The 17112-nt window shown below is 39.1% G+C and overlaps 1 protein-coding gene across 1 annotated transcript; it reads left to right on the top strand.

The window, feature by feature from the left end:
* Positions 1–5948: 5948 nt before the first annotated feature.
* Positions 5949–13662, top strand: LOC104162496 (oxysterol-binding protein-related protein 11-like; the record flags this gene model as incomplete). The annotated part of the gene is made up of 5 exons (XM_009701231.1): positions 5949–6016; positions 7094–7269; positions 8068–8147; positions 9157–9339; positions 13461–13662. Coding segments are annotated over 5 exons (709 nt in total), but the record flags the coding sequence as incomplete, so codon positions are not given.
* Between the last annotated feature and the right edge of the window lie 3450 nt (positions 13663–17112).

The following is a 17112-nucleotide window of genomic DNA, read 5'->3' as shown; positions in this document are numbered from 1 at the left end:
AAATCCACAAATAAATTGTGCATGAGTGGAGTTCTTGCTGACTTGAGGTGTTCATGTATGTGCAGGAGAAATTGCTTAGCTGAAACTCACTGCATTTTTTTTCCAGGCAGATGTTATTTTGAGAGCTGAAGAGCTCTTTAAATGATAAAGTTAAATCAGCTTTACAGTGGTCCAGTGAGTGCATGTTTTGCTACTTATTAATTAAATACTCTCTCTCATTTTTTTTCTGTTGCTACCCTGTAAAAGCATTACAATACAGTTTCATTTGTGTATAATTGACCTGTGGCATTAATGCACAAAAGAGGAGAGTCAAATGCAAGTTTAATTAGGATGGTTTTAAAAAAAAACAACCCCAACATGTAATCTTGATCTGTCATTCCCCTTAAGAACTAGTATTGTTAGAAACTTCGGGTGCAAACACAACTGCTGTGTTGATAGCAGGGGGCTGGGGAGGCTGGACGGTGGGAGAGCCCCTTGCTCCCAGGATAGGAAGCCTAGGCTGCGTCATGCCGGGCTCGTGGACATCTGACAGCTCTGCTGCACCCTTTCTTCTTGACAAGCTCTCACTTCTCTTCCATGCATGCTTGTGCTCTCAGGGGTTTACAGAAGTACGTATTAAGAGAAGTTTTTATATCCAGTGAGGATGTGTGTATTGGTAGCACACTTGCAGCCAAGTGGTATTCTGAAACATCCCTAGGGTCTACTGCCAATGGTCTTGTCATATCGTTGGACGTTTTTTCCTTGCACTTGTTGGTTTCTAAACTTAGAATTGAATAGTCAAACACACGAGCTGAAGAGCAGGAGCTTTGCTGCCACTTTACAGTTGACTATAGGGCACTGCTGGTGAACTGCAGAGCAAGGTTAGTTTTTTCTTTCTTCCAAAAGGTGTTTGGAAAAGCAGAGCTAATTTATTGATGTAGATACTCAGTAAGCAACATAGAGGCTTCTGCCTTACCTCGTTGGTTGTGCTGAGGAACCTGCTCATGCACCAGGGAGCTGTGAGGCTGGAGTGTGCTTAACACAGTGGTGGTTTCTTGGGAGCAAGTGGTCTTTGCAGTTGTAGAAGATATTCCCACAGTTTCCGTTGCTGACATAGGTTTTTCATTTTTCCTTTCTCTTCTCCTCTGCCCTTCCTCTCCGTGTAGCAAAAAGGAGAATCGGTGCGTTGTAGATAAGCACTTTGCGGTGGTCAGTGAGGAAAAAGCAAGCTATTACCAACAGCGTGCCTGTGGGCAGATAGAGATGAACAAGTTCAGTGAAAATGGTTCCTGCTTTTTTCAAACTACATAGTCAAAATCACTCATTGGTTTCCACTGTTACTACGTTGATTTGTTTCTTTCCTTTTCTTTATGCTTTGCTAGCTTTTAATCTGAAGACAGTCTTTCACCAGGTTTTTGCATCTTGCTGTAAGCTTAGTAGAAGGGAGCCTCTTCCCTTGGCCAGGGCCTGAAGGCACTGTCATAACGGCAGTGCTGGCACCTATGGAGGCTGCATCCCCCTTCAGAAGCCCTCCCCAACATTTGCACGGGCTCCAGGCTGCTGGTCATCCTTCCTGCTGGAAGCAGATCCACACATACTCAGCTGCCGCTTGAAGTTAGGCCTTACACAAGTCCATGGGGAAACCTTTGGCCGCTGCATTTGCTCTTCAGGCAGCTGTTGGGTCTTCAGAGACCTGGCTACTCAAAGTATCCCACGCGGTCCTGTCTGGGTCCCAGCGAAATTAAAATCGTCAGAAGGGTAGTCTTGGAAGTTTTCTGTAACTGCTTTCCAGATGGGTGTAATTTTATGCCACCATTGGTGGCAATTTGCTTGTGTGGGGCTTTTGGGGAGAGCTGCACTGTGAGGGGTATGAAAAAAGGGTGGTGGGGAGGCCTTCTGCATCAGTGTTTTTTCTTGGTGAAAATGTTGGCCCAGCACTTGTCAGGTGTGAGCCTGGCTGTCTTGGCTGAAGCTCCTGAAGGATGTCATTCTGGGACTGCCGTTCCTCAGCACCTGCATTCAAGACTCGGGTGCTGCATGTAAACAGGATACAGGGGGAATTTGGCCCGACTATCACCGTGTTGTTTCTCCCCCAGGACAGGAGACCACCCTGCAAGGCACTGACAGCTGCTGCAACTTAAGAGGCATACTAGAAAAGGACAAATAAAACTAGAAAATGATAAATAAACTAACAATAATCCTTTGTGAATGTTTTATTCTTATTGTATTTTAGTAGCACTTATATATGCAGAAATCTGGCTGTGGTAAACGTCTTTGAAATTGGGGAGGGATAGTTTTCTGGAGAGAATACGAACTGGATTGTAATTTTGCATAGTCTTCAGCCATTTGCTTACAGGGACACTTTCAGTCCATCTTACAGTATTTATAAACTAAAAAAGTGTGATAAATGGGCAGCCAAGTTCAGTGGCATTCAGCCTTTAGAAAAAAACCCACAAATTTTGGGGGGGTGGTAAATGTACTGGGCTGGAGTTCAGATGTTGTACAATGAGTTTCTGCGTATTTTTTCTTTTTACTGGATTGTGATTTGCACAGTATCCTCACTTAAAGTAGTCCAGCAAAAGTTAAAATGAAATTTTTTTTTTACATCTTTAAGGCTGTGAGAGGTCTGTTACAACACTTAAATTTTTTTTTGTCATTTTGTGACAGGACATGTGAATTTCTACAGAAATATGGACTTTAGGGGTTGTTGACTCATCGTTGCTGAGCTGTTGCTGTTCCTTTGACAATCTGAGACTGCTGTGAGCATTTTGAATAGCAACAGCAGCATCTTGGCTATGAAAAGATACACGTACCCATAGGTACATATACGTGCATGCAGGCAGCAGTGTGAATGCAAAGGTATTCATAAAGCTGGGAAGGATCCTGGTGTAGGCAGTTCTTACTGTCAATGTTGAGATAAGTTGCTCAGTTTTTTGTGTAAAATTAACTTGTGAAATCTGTTTTCTAGAAGCCAAAAACCCCAATGCGGGGAATTGTGGAGGCTTCTGAAGTACACAGGTGACTTTGAAATGGGTTTTGCTGTTTCATTAGAAACAATGCTGATGAGGGCTTTAAGGAAGATCTTACTCATATTTTACGAACTGTGGCTATCTGTGAGCAGAGCCTGAACCTCAACTGCTTGTTCTCACTGTCTACCATCTTAAAAAGCTTTCTGTAGCGCTCTGAAGAGCTTTGCTGTTAATTCCATACTAGTGAAATATTACTGGGGTTTTGTGTTTGTGTTTTTTTTTTTTTTTGTTGGGTGTTTTGTTTTGTTTTATTTGTTTGTTTTTACAATATTAACTGCCTTGCAACACTGCTTTAGCAACAACAGATATTTTAGTTTAACTCTTGCTGTGGAGGTACTAATCTTAAAATCATTGAAGAAATACTGTAGTTATAATTCCATGGCCTTGATCATAAGCAATACTGAGAATGTTTTTCTGTATTCATAGGAAAGTACTAGTGCTTACGCAGAAGAAGATGAGGAGGTTAACTGTAGTTCTGTAATGGGTTTGTGTACAGTTTCATCTACCTTTTGTGAACTGGAATTTGCAGACCAGATTTAAATTTATTTTTTAGTGTATAAAACTGTTACTTATTTAAAAATAAGCCTTAGTTCAAATGTTGAAAATTTTCTGGCCCATGCGTTGTGGGAATTTGTACTGGGAGAGTATGATTAGTGCCTGTAAGGGCTGTGCTTTTACTCTTTTTTTTTGCTTATTTGTTTGCCTCTAGGCCCTTATGCTGTCAAGGGAAATGTTTTAAATATCAGCCAAGTTTTTCATACCCTTCAGACAGGCTAATCTGTTACTTGCACAGGTGCTAAAAGTTTGCCCAGCCTTTGGCAGGTTGAAAAAAATGTGGTTTCTGCAGTTCTATTGCAGATGCGTGAACACAATTAAGAAGGAAAATAATTTAATCAATATTGTCCAAGACATGGCTCATTTAGCAGGGACCTCTGTTCGTGCTCCATCTCTTTGGACTTTGGCTCTTCAAACATTCTCTGGTCTCCAAAAAAGCAAGCCACATCTCGATCTCTCATCTCTAGCAGTTGGCATGTTATATTCCTCCCCTGGTGCAGAGGTTAGTCCGTAAGGAATGCCCCCTGCAGCTGATTGTCGTGGTTCTTGGGATCTGCACCAACCGCCACTGCTGCTTGTCGGGCCCTTCTATACTGAGGTTTGGCCATCGGTGCTTAGTATGTTTCTGCGATTTTGTGCAGGCGGATGAGGTCTTTTTGCATGCAAATGGAAGATACCTTCTAAATGTACTTCTGAGCTTTAGCTTGTACATTGAGTTATAGCTCTTTTGTTTGAGATACGGGGTTTGGGGACCCCTCTGTGTGAAAGTTAGGGATTCTGAAACACAGCTGATCAGTGTGTTTTAATGACTGCTGCAGTAATGGCTAGAACACATATTTTTATTTTTAAATGTAACATTAAAAATCAGCAACTTGTTTCTTCTTCAAAAATGTACATTCTTGCATTTCTTCTTTGAATAGTATTACTGAATGGCAGTGATACAGCATTGATTTACTCTGAGGTTATCTTCATTAGTGTCATCCTAAATAGCTTCCTTTAGGATGAAATTTAGTGTAACATGTTATATTTACTGAATTGCCAGGTATCTAATTTATCTGGTGATATTGACGCTGTCTATAAATGAGGTGTAGACAGCAGCTTCAGCTATTATTTGAAATTTACCCCAGTACTTAGTCTAAGTATGTCTGCAACCAAAACCCACTGATGGAGATGATCCCTGGGCTATAGTAGTCCTGTTTTTCCCCGCCTTTCCACTTTTGCTGATACGAGGCTTCTTTGACCTCTTAACGACCAAGACAGGCTGCTGCTCCACTGGGCTCTGAATAATTTTCGTGTAATCTTCAAAATACTATGAGATGCAGAAATTTTAATTTAAAATCTAAATAAAATGGCTTAAATGCAAGTTTCTTTTAAAAAGCAAATAGCGTCTGATATTTGAGTCATTGTTTCAGTTCTTCATTGGAGTAAAAGGAACTTTTTTCTCATGCTGGACCTGAATTGTCTATCAAAAATGTGTACTTCAATGTAGGGTAATGCCCTACTGTAAGAGATGAGGGCCTTGAGGTGGCATTTCTGGAATTATGGGAAGGTACAGTATAAAGTACGTCTTTAAACTGTGGTTTTAAGATGATTAGTTTGTAGCCATAAGACTTGTAAGCCTTATTTAGGACAATTGATTTTCAGAAGCAGTAACATATTTTGCCTGTAGTGATATTAAGCCTCCATGCCGAATGCTCTCAATGGTTCTCGTTTTTGGTGGATGTTGCAAGTTGAGGCTTTGAAAGAGAAACTACCTGATTTTCCTGCTAGGCCAGAGGAGGAGATGTTTCAGCTCCTGTTTTACATTTCAGAATATCTTGATGTGACCTGCACCTGCATGTTGTGTTCCGTAGAACATCTGCCCGAGAGCATGACTGTTTGTGTAGTTGGGAAGGGTTCTGGGAGTTAAAGAGAAATAAAACCACGCTGATGTAGGAGTACCTAGGGACTGGTTTTGGTTGGTGACCATGATCAAGATTCTGTTAATAAGCTAGTGAAAAGTGATTTTGTTCAGGAGTCCAAAAATACAGAGCTTGCTTAGAGAGGGCAGGAAACAGAAGAAGCATGGATACAAAGTCTTTAATTGCCTGAAACTAGTACACATGTGTGCAGAAGTGCCTGCTGAATAAAATTCAAGTATTAGTGAAACTAATTATACCTTGAAATTATTTGGAGTTCAGTAAATGTGGTTACTGTCTTATGAAATTATTTTAGAAACGAGGCTGGGAAATCTGTTAAGTGTTAGTAGCTTCATTAAAATAGTAGTGCCATTCTAAAAATGAAGATGAGAATTCATTTTCTGAGAACAGATAATGATGATTGAAAGCTGGGAAGAAATAAAATTTGTTTGGTATTGTCTGATTGCTTTTCTTTTTTTTTAATAGTGATCACATGGAAAATATTTATGGCTACTTAATGAAATATACCAATCTCGTCACTGGTTGGCAATATCGGTAAGTCTTTTACGGTGGTTTTTAGTAACGTTGGTCTTTGCAGCATCTAAATGAACATGTTTCAGATTTTTTTACTAATACTTGGATTTCCCAAAATTTATGGAAGAGTCTTATGCTTTTCTCGGTATAGATTAAGCTAACGTGTAGATGAACAATATGAGTATTAAGGCATGAATAAGAAAAAATGCATAGGATGTATGAAGCAGTTAACTCATTTGGTGGCTTACAACTATGCTTATACGTGTAAAAAGCATGTACAGCATTAATTTTTTTTCTCCTTTTCCATTAAAAATATTGTCTTTGTTTCTGCTGAGTCTTCAGCTTTATGCCAAAGCATGCTGTTGCCTTTAAAAAAAATAAAGACTTCTTTACTGAAAATTCAAACTCAAGCAGGCTTTTCCCTTTAGTTTCCCAGAATGTGTGTGTGTCCCCTGGAATAACTTGCTTTTCTTTGACAGGTGAAACTCTCTGGTCATGCTTCCTGCTTGATGCTGTTCCTAGAGCAGCACAGTGCAACCAAATTAATATTGGAGAGACAAGTCCTTGACATACCACCCTGGCCAAATTCCTGTGCTACCACTGGCATGCAGTGACTTGTGTCAGTACAGTTATTGTTAAACTCAGTTGAATAGTTGAAGCATAATGTCCACTTCAATTTTTTTTTTAAATCTGGAATTACTTCAGTTTCACAGTTTTGTATCTCAACTGTTTTATATCTGGGGCTGTGTTACCCTTAGTTTATGTAGTTTAAGGATGTAAGCCTTAAAGATTCAGGGTATTCTTTTAATTCCAAAAAACTTGCAATAGCACTCTTCTGTGGGTATGCTGTTCTGTTGTGCAATCTCAGGTCTCTGAGAAAAAATTGCTAAGAACTTAATTTTTGTGCCTTCTTGTTGGGGATGTAATGCATATGTTTGGGGTTGTGCTGACTCAAGTCTTTAAGTCCCAACCCCATCTGTGCCAACTTGTAATGAAAGACTTCTCTTAGTACCAACACCCCCCAGGCCCCCCACCCAAAAAAAAAAAAAAAAAAAAAAGCTGGTTTTATTTAGTGTATTTGCTTTTTTATCATTGCAGATTTTTTGTTTTAAACAATGATGCTGGCCTGCTGGAGTACTTTGTGAATGAGCAGTCTAGACATCTAAAGCCCAGGGGTACGCTGCAGCTAGCTGGAGCTGTAATTTCACCCAGTGATGAAGATTCTCATACCTTTACAGTCAATGCTGCCAGCGGGGAGCAGTATAAACTAAGAGGTAGGATCTGGATTCTTGGGCAGGGAATTCTTCCACTAGAGGACACTCCTGGCTCTCACCTGTGGCTGCTCTGCTGGGCTTGGCTACGTGGCCAAAACGAGACCACTTGTTTGGCAGACTGCTACAATGAGAATTAGATGTGAAACTTTTCGTCCACTCTTCAGTTAGAAACCGTCCTTCTTTATGGATAGTTCCAGACTCTTTGAGTTTGATGACTTTCAGAAGACCGTGAGCTTCAGATGGATAGAATGGGATTTTGTCTTCATGTATAGTGTTCTTAAATTATACTGATTCAAAGTTTTCTAAATATTTGTAGATAACAGTATTGTATTGATGCTTGCAGAGAACTACATTACTCCCGATATTCAGTTTGTTAGCCTTCTTGTGGTGGTTATGGAAGCCCATTCTCTGATTTTTGTAGGCTATGGAAATCTGGGCTAATAATCTTTTAGTATTTCTTCCCTTGATGAATTGCTGTTATTTTCTAATTCAGAGTACCTTAGTTTTATTCCAGGAAAATGTGTCCTGTTATATTAAACTGTGTGTGTGTGACTATTGTTTGTTAAAGTTATTTTTGTGTTACAAAATTTAAAAAAAAAAAAAATACATGCCATTTATGTTGAACTTGATTTACTGTTATAGTTAATTACAGGTCAACTGAATGAGTTTTAGATTTAAAAAAAAAATTACTTGACATTGTTGAAGTTGTGTGACTGTTTTAAAGAATTAAGCAGTCTTTTTTTGCCCATACTTTGAAATGTCTTCATTTACATAATCCTTTTGGTTTGCTTTTATTAGCTACTGATGCTAAAGAACGGCAACACTGGGTTAGCAGGCTACAGATATGCACACAGCATCACACGGAAGCTATTGGAAAGGTATTGTATGACTGATATTTTCGTGGGCAAAAATAGTTTAGGCTGGTGGTAGTAGTTGCAAATACAACTATCCTGTTATCTAAGACAAGTACTAAAAAGGACGTGTGGTTGGGCTTGAAACTTACCTCAAGAAGCATTTTTCTGAGTAATAGCTGACTTGTGATAGAAATATGCTTTAGCAATTGAACAAAGTGAAGTCCATTTCCCTCTGAAGAGCTGAGTTAGCCTCCCTAGGCAGGTACTGGTGAGCTGGTGTTCGAACGATATGTAGAGCTGAAAGATCAGAATATTAGCCTGGTATTTTCCAGTGGTTTTGTATTTTTTTAATGAATGAGGAAACAGGTGTTCAGTGTTATTGAAGCCCTTCCATTTTGGGAGCTTTACTTTTTTTTTTAAAAAAAAACCCCACTCAACAGCCCACAAATACATTTAGGATGAATTCCCAAGTTTGAGAAGCGAGTCCTCAACACTGTGTCTGAGGGTTGTTGCTTCCATTTTCTAACCATGTGGTGGTTGCGAATATAGTGTATTTTATGGAACCTCCTGATTACCGTAACACCTGTTCTGATACCTGAATAAAACCTTGCTTTTAAGATAAGATCAACATCTTGTAGCTGGCTTTGTTGTAAGAGAGAAGTTCAATGAATAGTTCTAAATGAAATCCCATTCTCTTAAATGCGAGCTCTCTCCTTACAGGATCTGTTAGGAGTCACTTTCTTGTGCTGTTGCAGATCAAGGACTAATTTTCAAGTCAGAGAAGTGATACATATTGATCAGTCTCCTTTCACAGATTGTTCATAATTAGACTATGAAACAGGGCAACTCTCAGCAGATAGTGCAAAATATTTATTCAGCAGTTGCTACTAAAACATTATTAGGGCTTTGTCATCTGTCCTTGCTCTATAAAAAAACTTAGAATTAAACGGTTCTGTATCATTCAAATTAGAATATTTGCTGGTTATTAGGAACTAATTGTAAATGTTTCTCACTATGCTTATTTATTCACTAGAACAACCCTCCTCTGAAATCTCGCAGCTTCTCTCTTGCATCCCAAGGAAGTGCCAACTCTCCTGGTGTGCAAAGAAGACCGAGTCAAAATGCAGTTTCCTTTTTCACTGTTGGGCATCACAGATTGCCAGCTGGAAAAAGAGTTCCTATTATGCAGCCAGATCACCTTGTAGATGTTAGAGAGGTTTGTATGCCTTAAATTATCTCGTAATCTTTTGAAAGAGCCGTCCTATTATTTATAGGATTGTGGAGAAACCTGCTATCCTTAGCTGGATATATTGTCAATAGCACGTCCTATGCATAGCTGTGTGAGGGTAAGTAACTTGCCTTTGTTAATTGTAGAAGTCTGTGGTGTATATTCTGTGACTTTTGTACTCTGCAATAATATCCTGATGCTCAAGGTAGAACTTTGCATGTTCTCATCCTTGCAACTCCTAGCGCTACGGGTGACAAGGGAATATCCTTGAGGAAGTGTAACATCACCTGCTATGATACTAGTATTTCATACACTGTTTTCTTCCCCTGTCAAGCTATAGAAGAATTGACTAAGCTGTACTTATATTTCCTGTGACTAAGGAGAAATTGGTCATGATTGATGTTTAAGAATACAATAGCACTTTCTGGTATGCTAATTTATGTGGACAAATTGTCTAGGGTGGATGTCACTGAAAAGAGAGCAAGATAAAATGAGCAATTCAGAAGCGTACTTTTTTAACGACACGTTCAGGTGTAGTGTATTTCGGAAAAAAACAGAAATAATTACCTTTCCATTTTGACTGAGAATGGACTGACTGCTGGTTGATTTAACTTCTGAATGTTTACAGAGTAGATCATGCAAATCTAAAGATGATACTAAAACAAAATTTGTTGCTGAATTGCAAACCTGTGTCACTTAGTAGTATTGATATTAATGAGGGTTTTAGCATTAGCAGTGTAATTAGTGTAGTATGATACATTGCTTGGCAAAAATAAGTTTCTAATGGAGAGTTTTTTAATTTAGCAAATAAGGATCTAGGAAGCGTGAATAGTTAGAAATTGACGAACTGGAACAGAAGAGTGCTTTATATTGCGAGCATCATTAACCTTAAAATATGTGGCTGAGCATTGTGGCAAGTTCATTAGTGGGAAGCTGTAAATGGGTATGGAAAATACTTTACCTGGTACGGTATGCTGCCATTGTCATTGTTCCTTGATTTAAAGGAAGTGCTGTGGCATAATTATTCAGTAGGCTAGACAAGGTAACTGCCTCTTTAGACCTTAGAACCTGTGAACCTCTCTGTCCACAGCATGCTGTTCTTGCAGATGTCTTGCAAAAGGATAACTGCTGCTATCCTCTTTATATCCTCTAATAGCAGTGAAGTCTCCTATAGTGCTAATGCAAGGACACATGAAGTCCTGTCAGGTAGCCAGGAAAACTTCAGCTGGCATTCCGGTGGCTTCTGTTTTTTATGAGCGGGTTCATCTGCTTTATCTTCTGAAAGAGAAGTTTGTCTTCCAAACTGATTTTAAAACTGAAGCTTTATAGGTAGTTGCTTTTCAGTTTGATTCATCAAGTTACCTCTTGTGATAAACTTCTTGCTAGTGTGGTACAGCAATTAGAACATATGGTAAACTTAAATAGTATTTGTACTTTCCTATATATGACATGAAAACAGCAACAATATGGAATATGGCATTAATATTTACAGAATTCATGCTAATAGTTCTCTTAGCAGTTTTTCTTTCTTTATCTGTTGTTGTATTTTGGTGTTTGAGAAGCTACCTTTAAGTGAGATAATGTTCAGAAATAGCTTTTTAACTTTGTCTTTTCAAATGGCAATACAGCATTCAAAATTTGAGGGAGGAAAGAGGAGAGTGTGTGAGCTGGAACAGTGAAGCAGTGGCTTGCATCCTTTAATTGGAATTCTCACTAGACAGGAAGTAAAGTGGAATGATTTTCCTTAGCATTGCTTAGAGCACAGAAAACTATTTATGTTCTCTTTTGATTGTTGCTGAGTTTGGTGACACAGCATGATTGTTTATCAACTTAAAATTTTTTGACCTGTACAGTTGAAGAATCCTCAGTAATGGTAGGTTTTCTGAATGCCATAGTTAGTTTGCTTACCTTTTTGAAGCTAAAATGCTTGTTAGATACACCTACTTTTTTTTAGATACAGTTAAAATACACAAAGGACAGGTGCATGCCTGTTACACTTAAGCAAGATACAACTTGTATACTTGCAAATTCAGTTTGGGAGGCTGTGGGAAGAACAGCTTCTCTTTCAAAGGATCTGCTGCATGGTGACCTTTTTCGATTTTTATTTTGCTTTTCCCCCCCATGAATTACACTATAGTTGGGTCTTCTGTCAGTCCCTTTCCCTTCTACTTCCCCTTCTTCTTGGCCAAATACATGTCATGCTGCTGACTTGGATAGCTTGCAAAACAGGAGATCTAAGAGGATCATTGTGCTGACTTGCAGTAAATGCAGGTGCATGTATTTGCAAAGTGAGAACTATAGCCTGTGTGCTTCTGATAGATTTTGAGTTTTTAATCACAGTGCTTTTTCCTTCTCTGGCACTATTTCTTCTTTTTTTTTTTTTAAACAAATCTAAGCATATAAGCGGGAAAAACTTAGGAGTGTTCAAAGTGTGTTCTTTGAAAGAGGAGATGTGCCTCTTTGAACTTCAATGCTGAATACAGCATGGCTTGTCCTATTGTCTGGCCTGATCCTGTAATGAGGTGCTTGGGTGCTACCACATAGTAAATTACTAAGAGTGAAGATCACCAGAAGGATTGTGGTGATTTGTCAACTAATTATCTGTGTCTTTGTTTTGTTTTTTACTCCAGCAGTTTTTCAAATTATTGGAAAAAAACTTGCACACAAAGACTTACATCACGTTCACGACTGGAAGGAAAATAAGACACATGTTCTGATAGCAACTGATGTGCTTGCAGGGGCAAAGCTATATAACTAAGTGTTTTTCTAGCTTTCTGCCCTGTCACTCTTGGGACATGCTAAGGCTGACTGTGCACAGTTAACTCTACTTCCAAAGAGCCAACGCTCTGTAAATTCACACCATAACATGCTATGTAGCCAAGCCCTAAAATGTTCCAAATACCACATACCATAAACTTGGATGAACACATATTGCTTAAGTGTTTATTGCATAAAACCTTAAAAGCAATTCCTGGAAGGGATTGCAGGCAAAGGTACTGAGAAAAAAAGAAAAAGAATCAGTAAGATACTGTTAGGATTGGTGAATGAAAAAAGTAGTGCCATAGCAGTTAAACGCGCGAATGCATCTTGGATTCTTTAAAGAAATTCTTCTTCTGCCCTGCTAAATTAGTCTGTTTTTACATTTAACTTAACTGCCAGAACACATAATGATCGTAGAGTAGTGCTGTCCAGTTACAGTAATGCTGTTTGTTGTACCTCCCCAGAAAAGGGACTAGCACGTATAGAAGTTTGCTTTCATCCCTGTAATTCAAAATTAGGCAATTATTTTCTTCTGTGAGTATAAAGAAGAAAGTATGTAGGTTTTCGGAAGACTGCAGTGTGCTGCTTGATGGCTGGTGTGCTTTGCCGCTATACCTCTTTGTGGACAAATGTGCTGTTACAGGTTCTGTGATGTAGGGGTGCATAGTTCTGTGTGAAGGAGGAAAGGAGCTTGGGGGAGAGCCTGGGGGACAACAACAACAACAGGAAAGCTGTAATTTGAACACATAAAGGTGAAAATCCTGCTGTTTTTTCTTCTCCCTCTGCAAAGTAAACAGTGAGATAGTGATCCTAAGTGTGGTGGCAGTGCAGGCAATAAATGGGAATCCTGTATGGGTTGAGCCAAACTGAGTGATACAGGCCTTTTCCTTTAAAGTGCTGGATCTCTTCTTGTAGGGAGTGAAAAGATCTTGATAGCCATGGGTAATACCTCATAGATCCTCTTCCACGCTGTGCTGAGCACAGAGCTTAATTACTCCTCACATAGAGTGTGTGTGGAGTTTTTTCCCTGTCAATCAGGCATGAAAGTGTTTTATATTTACTGCAGCAAATATCATGTTCAAATTCCTCTTTGCCTTTTTTTGAAGTCACTTTGATATTCTTGCTTGTTAATAAAGTGCCATGTATTGCTGTGGGGATTTCGTCATGAATTGAATGACTTGTTAGTAGCTGCACCAAGAAAAAAAAAAAGTACAGTTTTCTTTACATACCTCTATTACCTTGTAGTTTTCTTAACGTCATAAAATCATATGGGGTCCTCTGTATACACAGCTAAACATGTACCACACAACAACTTCCATCACATGATAAATGACTGTTTTGTTTGACAGATGATGTCCCAGGCTGAGGGCCAGCAGAGAGACTTGATCAGGAGCATAGAATGCCTTCCTGTCTCCGGTCACCTTACATCCTTGGATCAAGACCTATTAATGCTCAAAGCAACTTCCATGGCAACCATGAACTGCTTAAATGACTGTTTCCATATTCTCCAGTTACAACATGCTTCTCAACAAAAGGGATCCTTACCAGCAGGTGGGTATAGATGGTCACAAAAAGCAGAACTCTATAACAAAGACAAATCCTTTCCGTCTTGCAAAAATACTTGTTCCACAAAATCCAGTTTCACGTGGGCGGAGAAAACTGCTGGCTGCCTGGTTTCTTGTGAGTTTTTTCCAGAGTCTGACTTGCTGGTGTTGGGTAGAAGTCCATGTGTATTCTAATTTTTTTTATCATTTATTCTATCAAGAAGTCTGTGACAGGAACTGCATAAATGTAACACCTAATTGTTGTGGAGCATCTCATAACAGAACAAAGTACATAAAGCACCACAACAGGAAGGCTGCCTTTGGGATGTAACTGGCTGCTCAGGAACAGTATTAGTAGAGGGGGGATGTTATGGGATTGCAGATTCTAGGATATGTGATGTGCAGTACAGCTTTGTCAATTGTCATGCTTTTCTGACTTTTTTTACATGCTAAATACCTATATAAGCATTTACATGTGTGTAGCTTTCACTTCTAACTAAGCATTAAAATACAAAGCTCTACATTTACACAGGTTTTTGTTAATACTGTTTATATATCAGTATTCTTATTTTGAGTTAACATCCTAGTCTAAAAAGGTGTGCTAAGATAAGTGTTGCGTTCCATTCTAAGGCCAGAACAGACTTGTAAGCAAATGCAAATTGGTTAAGGTGTAAAACAAAACAAGCAAACAAATCTCTCTTCATAACCAACCCCCCAACAAACAAAAAAAAATGCCACAGACCCCAAACCCTGCTGCTAATGGGTGTGGAATGACATGCATTCACAGACAGCAGACAAATATGTTGCTATGTCTGCTCAATCGATCACTTTTATGCAAGAAGGTGCTTACTAGAATTGTTCCACCTAATTTGTGTGCAGTGTATGGAACTGAATGTATTCTTTCCTGTTTGTAAATTCTTTTGCATCTTGTTGTGATTCCACCCCCCCCCCCCATGTGTTTACTTTGTGGCTTTTTGTGAGCAAAAAGCTTTTGAGGATTCTCAAATGCTTCTCTTACACAACACGTACGGTAGGTGTGGTAGGTATGTAACAAAGTACACTCATAAGTTTTCTCTTCCCTTATCTTTCCCATATTCCTGTCATATTTGTGGTACTTGCTTTGCCAGTACATATTATTTCAGAGCTGTAATTAGTTTAGCATGTAAGATGAAATGTATTAAAACTATATAAAAATAGTTTGTGATTCTTAAATCACCACAGGCATTAAAAGAGAATATGTGAATAGGATTAATTAACTTGTCTTGCTGTATTTCAGTTCAAAATTTCATTTTAAAAATGAAAAACTGGATGGCACCTCTCTAAGTCTTTGTCTGAACTCAGTGTTACTTGCACTGAAAGAATTCTTCCTATCCCTGGGAATTTTTTTAACTTTTGATGGATAACTGTGGGAGGAGCACAGCAGAAGTCTCTTTGTTTTGGCACTTTCACGTGTGCACTACTAAGGTGTTTTTTTTGACCTATTACTGTATCTGGGGAAATAAGAAGGGTCCAATGAGCACCACTGTAATAACTTAGGAAGAATATATGGGGGTTTTTGATGAGTGTTTTTGTTGTTTTTTTCTTTTTTTTAAAACTACGCAGGAAAAAGCTCAATTCATCTGACTGCTATTCAGTTGGTAACTGCCTGTTAATGGGCAAATCTAAAAACATTGCTTGAAGATGTCCAAATTTTGAAGATTTCTGGTGATATCCTAGAGAGATGGGTGGAGAGGGGAGGAGCAGCAGATTGGATGGTGCATTACTGGGGCCAGAGTTAAAAACAGACTGTTGAAAGAATGCATGTGCCTTTCTGCAGCCTTCCACTCTCCCACTGGTGCGGCCTTTCTAGAGACACCATAATACGTTTGTTCATTTCAAGGATTGAGAAGAACTTTTTTTTTTAAAATTTATTTAGCTTAGACTTCTCCTCCTGACTAAGGAGGGATACTTCTCCTTCTGGTGACTGGTGGAGTCTTTTTGGTAGGCTTCAGAAGTTCATATAGAAAGGAAAAGAATTGTGGCTTAATTCAAATGCTGCAGGAGGCATTTCTATATTTAAGTGTAGGAAAACATAAAATGACGTAGGAAAAAATCTTAAATACAGACTGTTGTATCTAAGAAAAAATGTATGAGCACTATTTAATCTTCCTAGGATCATAAAGGCTGGTCAGCATACTTCAGCTAGATACAAGTGAGGTGCAGCAAGAAATGATGATGAAGAGGAGACTTGTCTAACAGATCATAAATTTAAACATGAAGTGGAAAAAAGTATTTTTGGGTCTGTTAAAGTGGTGCTTGGCTGCTAAGAATGTGTTGGGCAAGAGCTAGTCAGGCTTAAACAAGGATTAGAAATTCTGTAAGAGTGCCAGTTTGCGATAAATTGTTAAGGACAAAAAAAAGTAACAGAAGAGTGAAAATATTGTCTCAACTGCATCAAGGTGTACCATAAATCACAAACTTAAAAATGAACAGGAAAGTTGTAGCTATTAACTTTTCCTAAATTCAAGTCAAAAGTGATGAAATGTACTGGATTAAAACAAAAAAAAAGTACTTTGTTATCATAAAGGTGGATTGCAACAACAATTTACAACTCTTGAAGAAAAACATTGAAAGTGGAGACTATAGACTCAGAGGTCTGTGTTGTAGCAGAGGGAAAGTGCTGACAACCATTAAAAAAAAAAAACATGAAGACTTTTAGGGGAAGGAGAAGATCATGAGTAAAGAGAGTAGCTTGTGCCTGAGGAAACTGGCGGATGAAGTGGCTAAGCCACTATCCATCCTATTTGAGAACTTGTGGCAGTCCGGTGAAATTGCCACTGACTGGAAGAAGGGAAACATAACCCCCATTTTTAAAAAGGGAAAAAAGGAAGACCCAGGGAACTACAGACCAGTCAGTCTCACCTCTGTGCCCGGCAAGATCATGGAGCAGATCTTCCTGGAAACTGTGCAAAAGCACATGGAAAATAAAGAGGTGATTGGTGACAGCCAACATGGCTTCACTAAGGGCAAATTGTGCCTGACAAATCTGGTGCCCTTCTATGATGGGGTTACAGCGTTAGTGGATAAGGGAAGAGCAACTGATGTCATCTGCCTGGGTTTATGCAAAGCATTTGGCACTGTACCAGATGACATCCTTGTCTCTAAATTGAAGGGACATGGATTTGATGGATGGACCACTCAATGGATGAGGAATTGGCTGGATGGTTGCACTCCAAGAGTTGTGGTCAACGGCTCCATGTCCAAGTGGAGACCAGTTACAAGTGGTGTTCCTCAGGAGTCAGTATTGGGACTGGACTGTCCATGTCACCAACAAAGATAGTGGCATTGAGTGCACCCTCAGCAAGTTTGCCAACAACGCTGAGCTGTGTGGTGTGGTCGACATGCTGGAGGGAAGGGATGCCATCCAGAGGGACCTGGACAGGCTTGAGAGATGGGGTCATGAGAACCTCATGAAGGT

The sequence above is a fragment of the Cariama cristata genome, unplaced genomic scaffold (assembly GCF_000690535.1).
Source record: "Cariama cristata isolate BGI_N322 unplaced genomic scaffold, ASM69053v1 scaffold16305, whole genome shotgun sequence".
Lineage (NCBI taxonomy): Eukaryota > Metazoa > Chordata > Aves > Cariamiformes > Cariamidae > Cariama > Cariama cristata.
The sequence above is the reverse complement of the archived record's forward strand: the minus strand, read 5'-3'. Positions and strand labels throughout refer to the sequence as shown.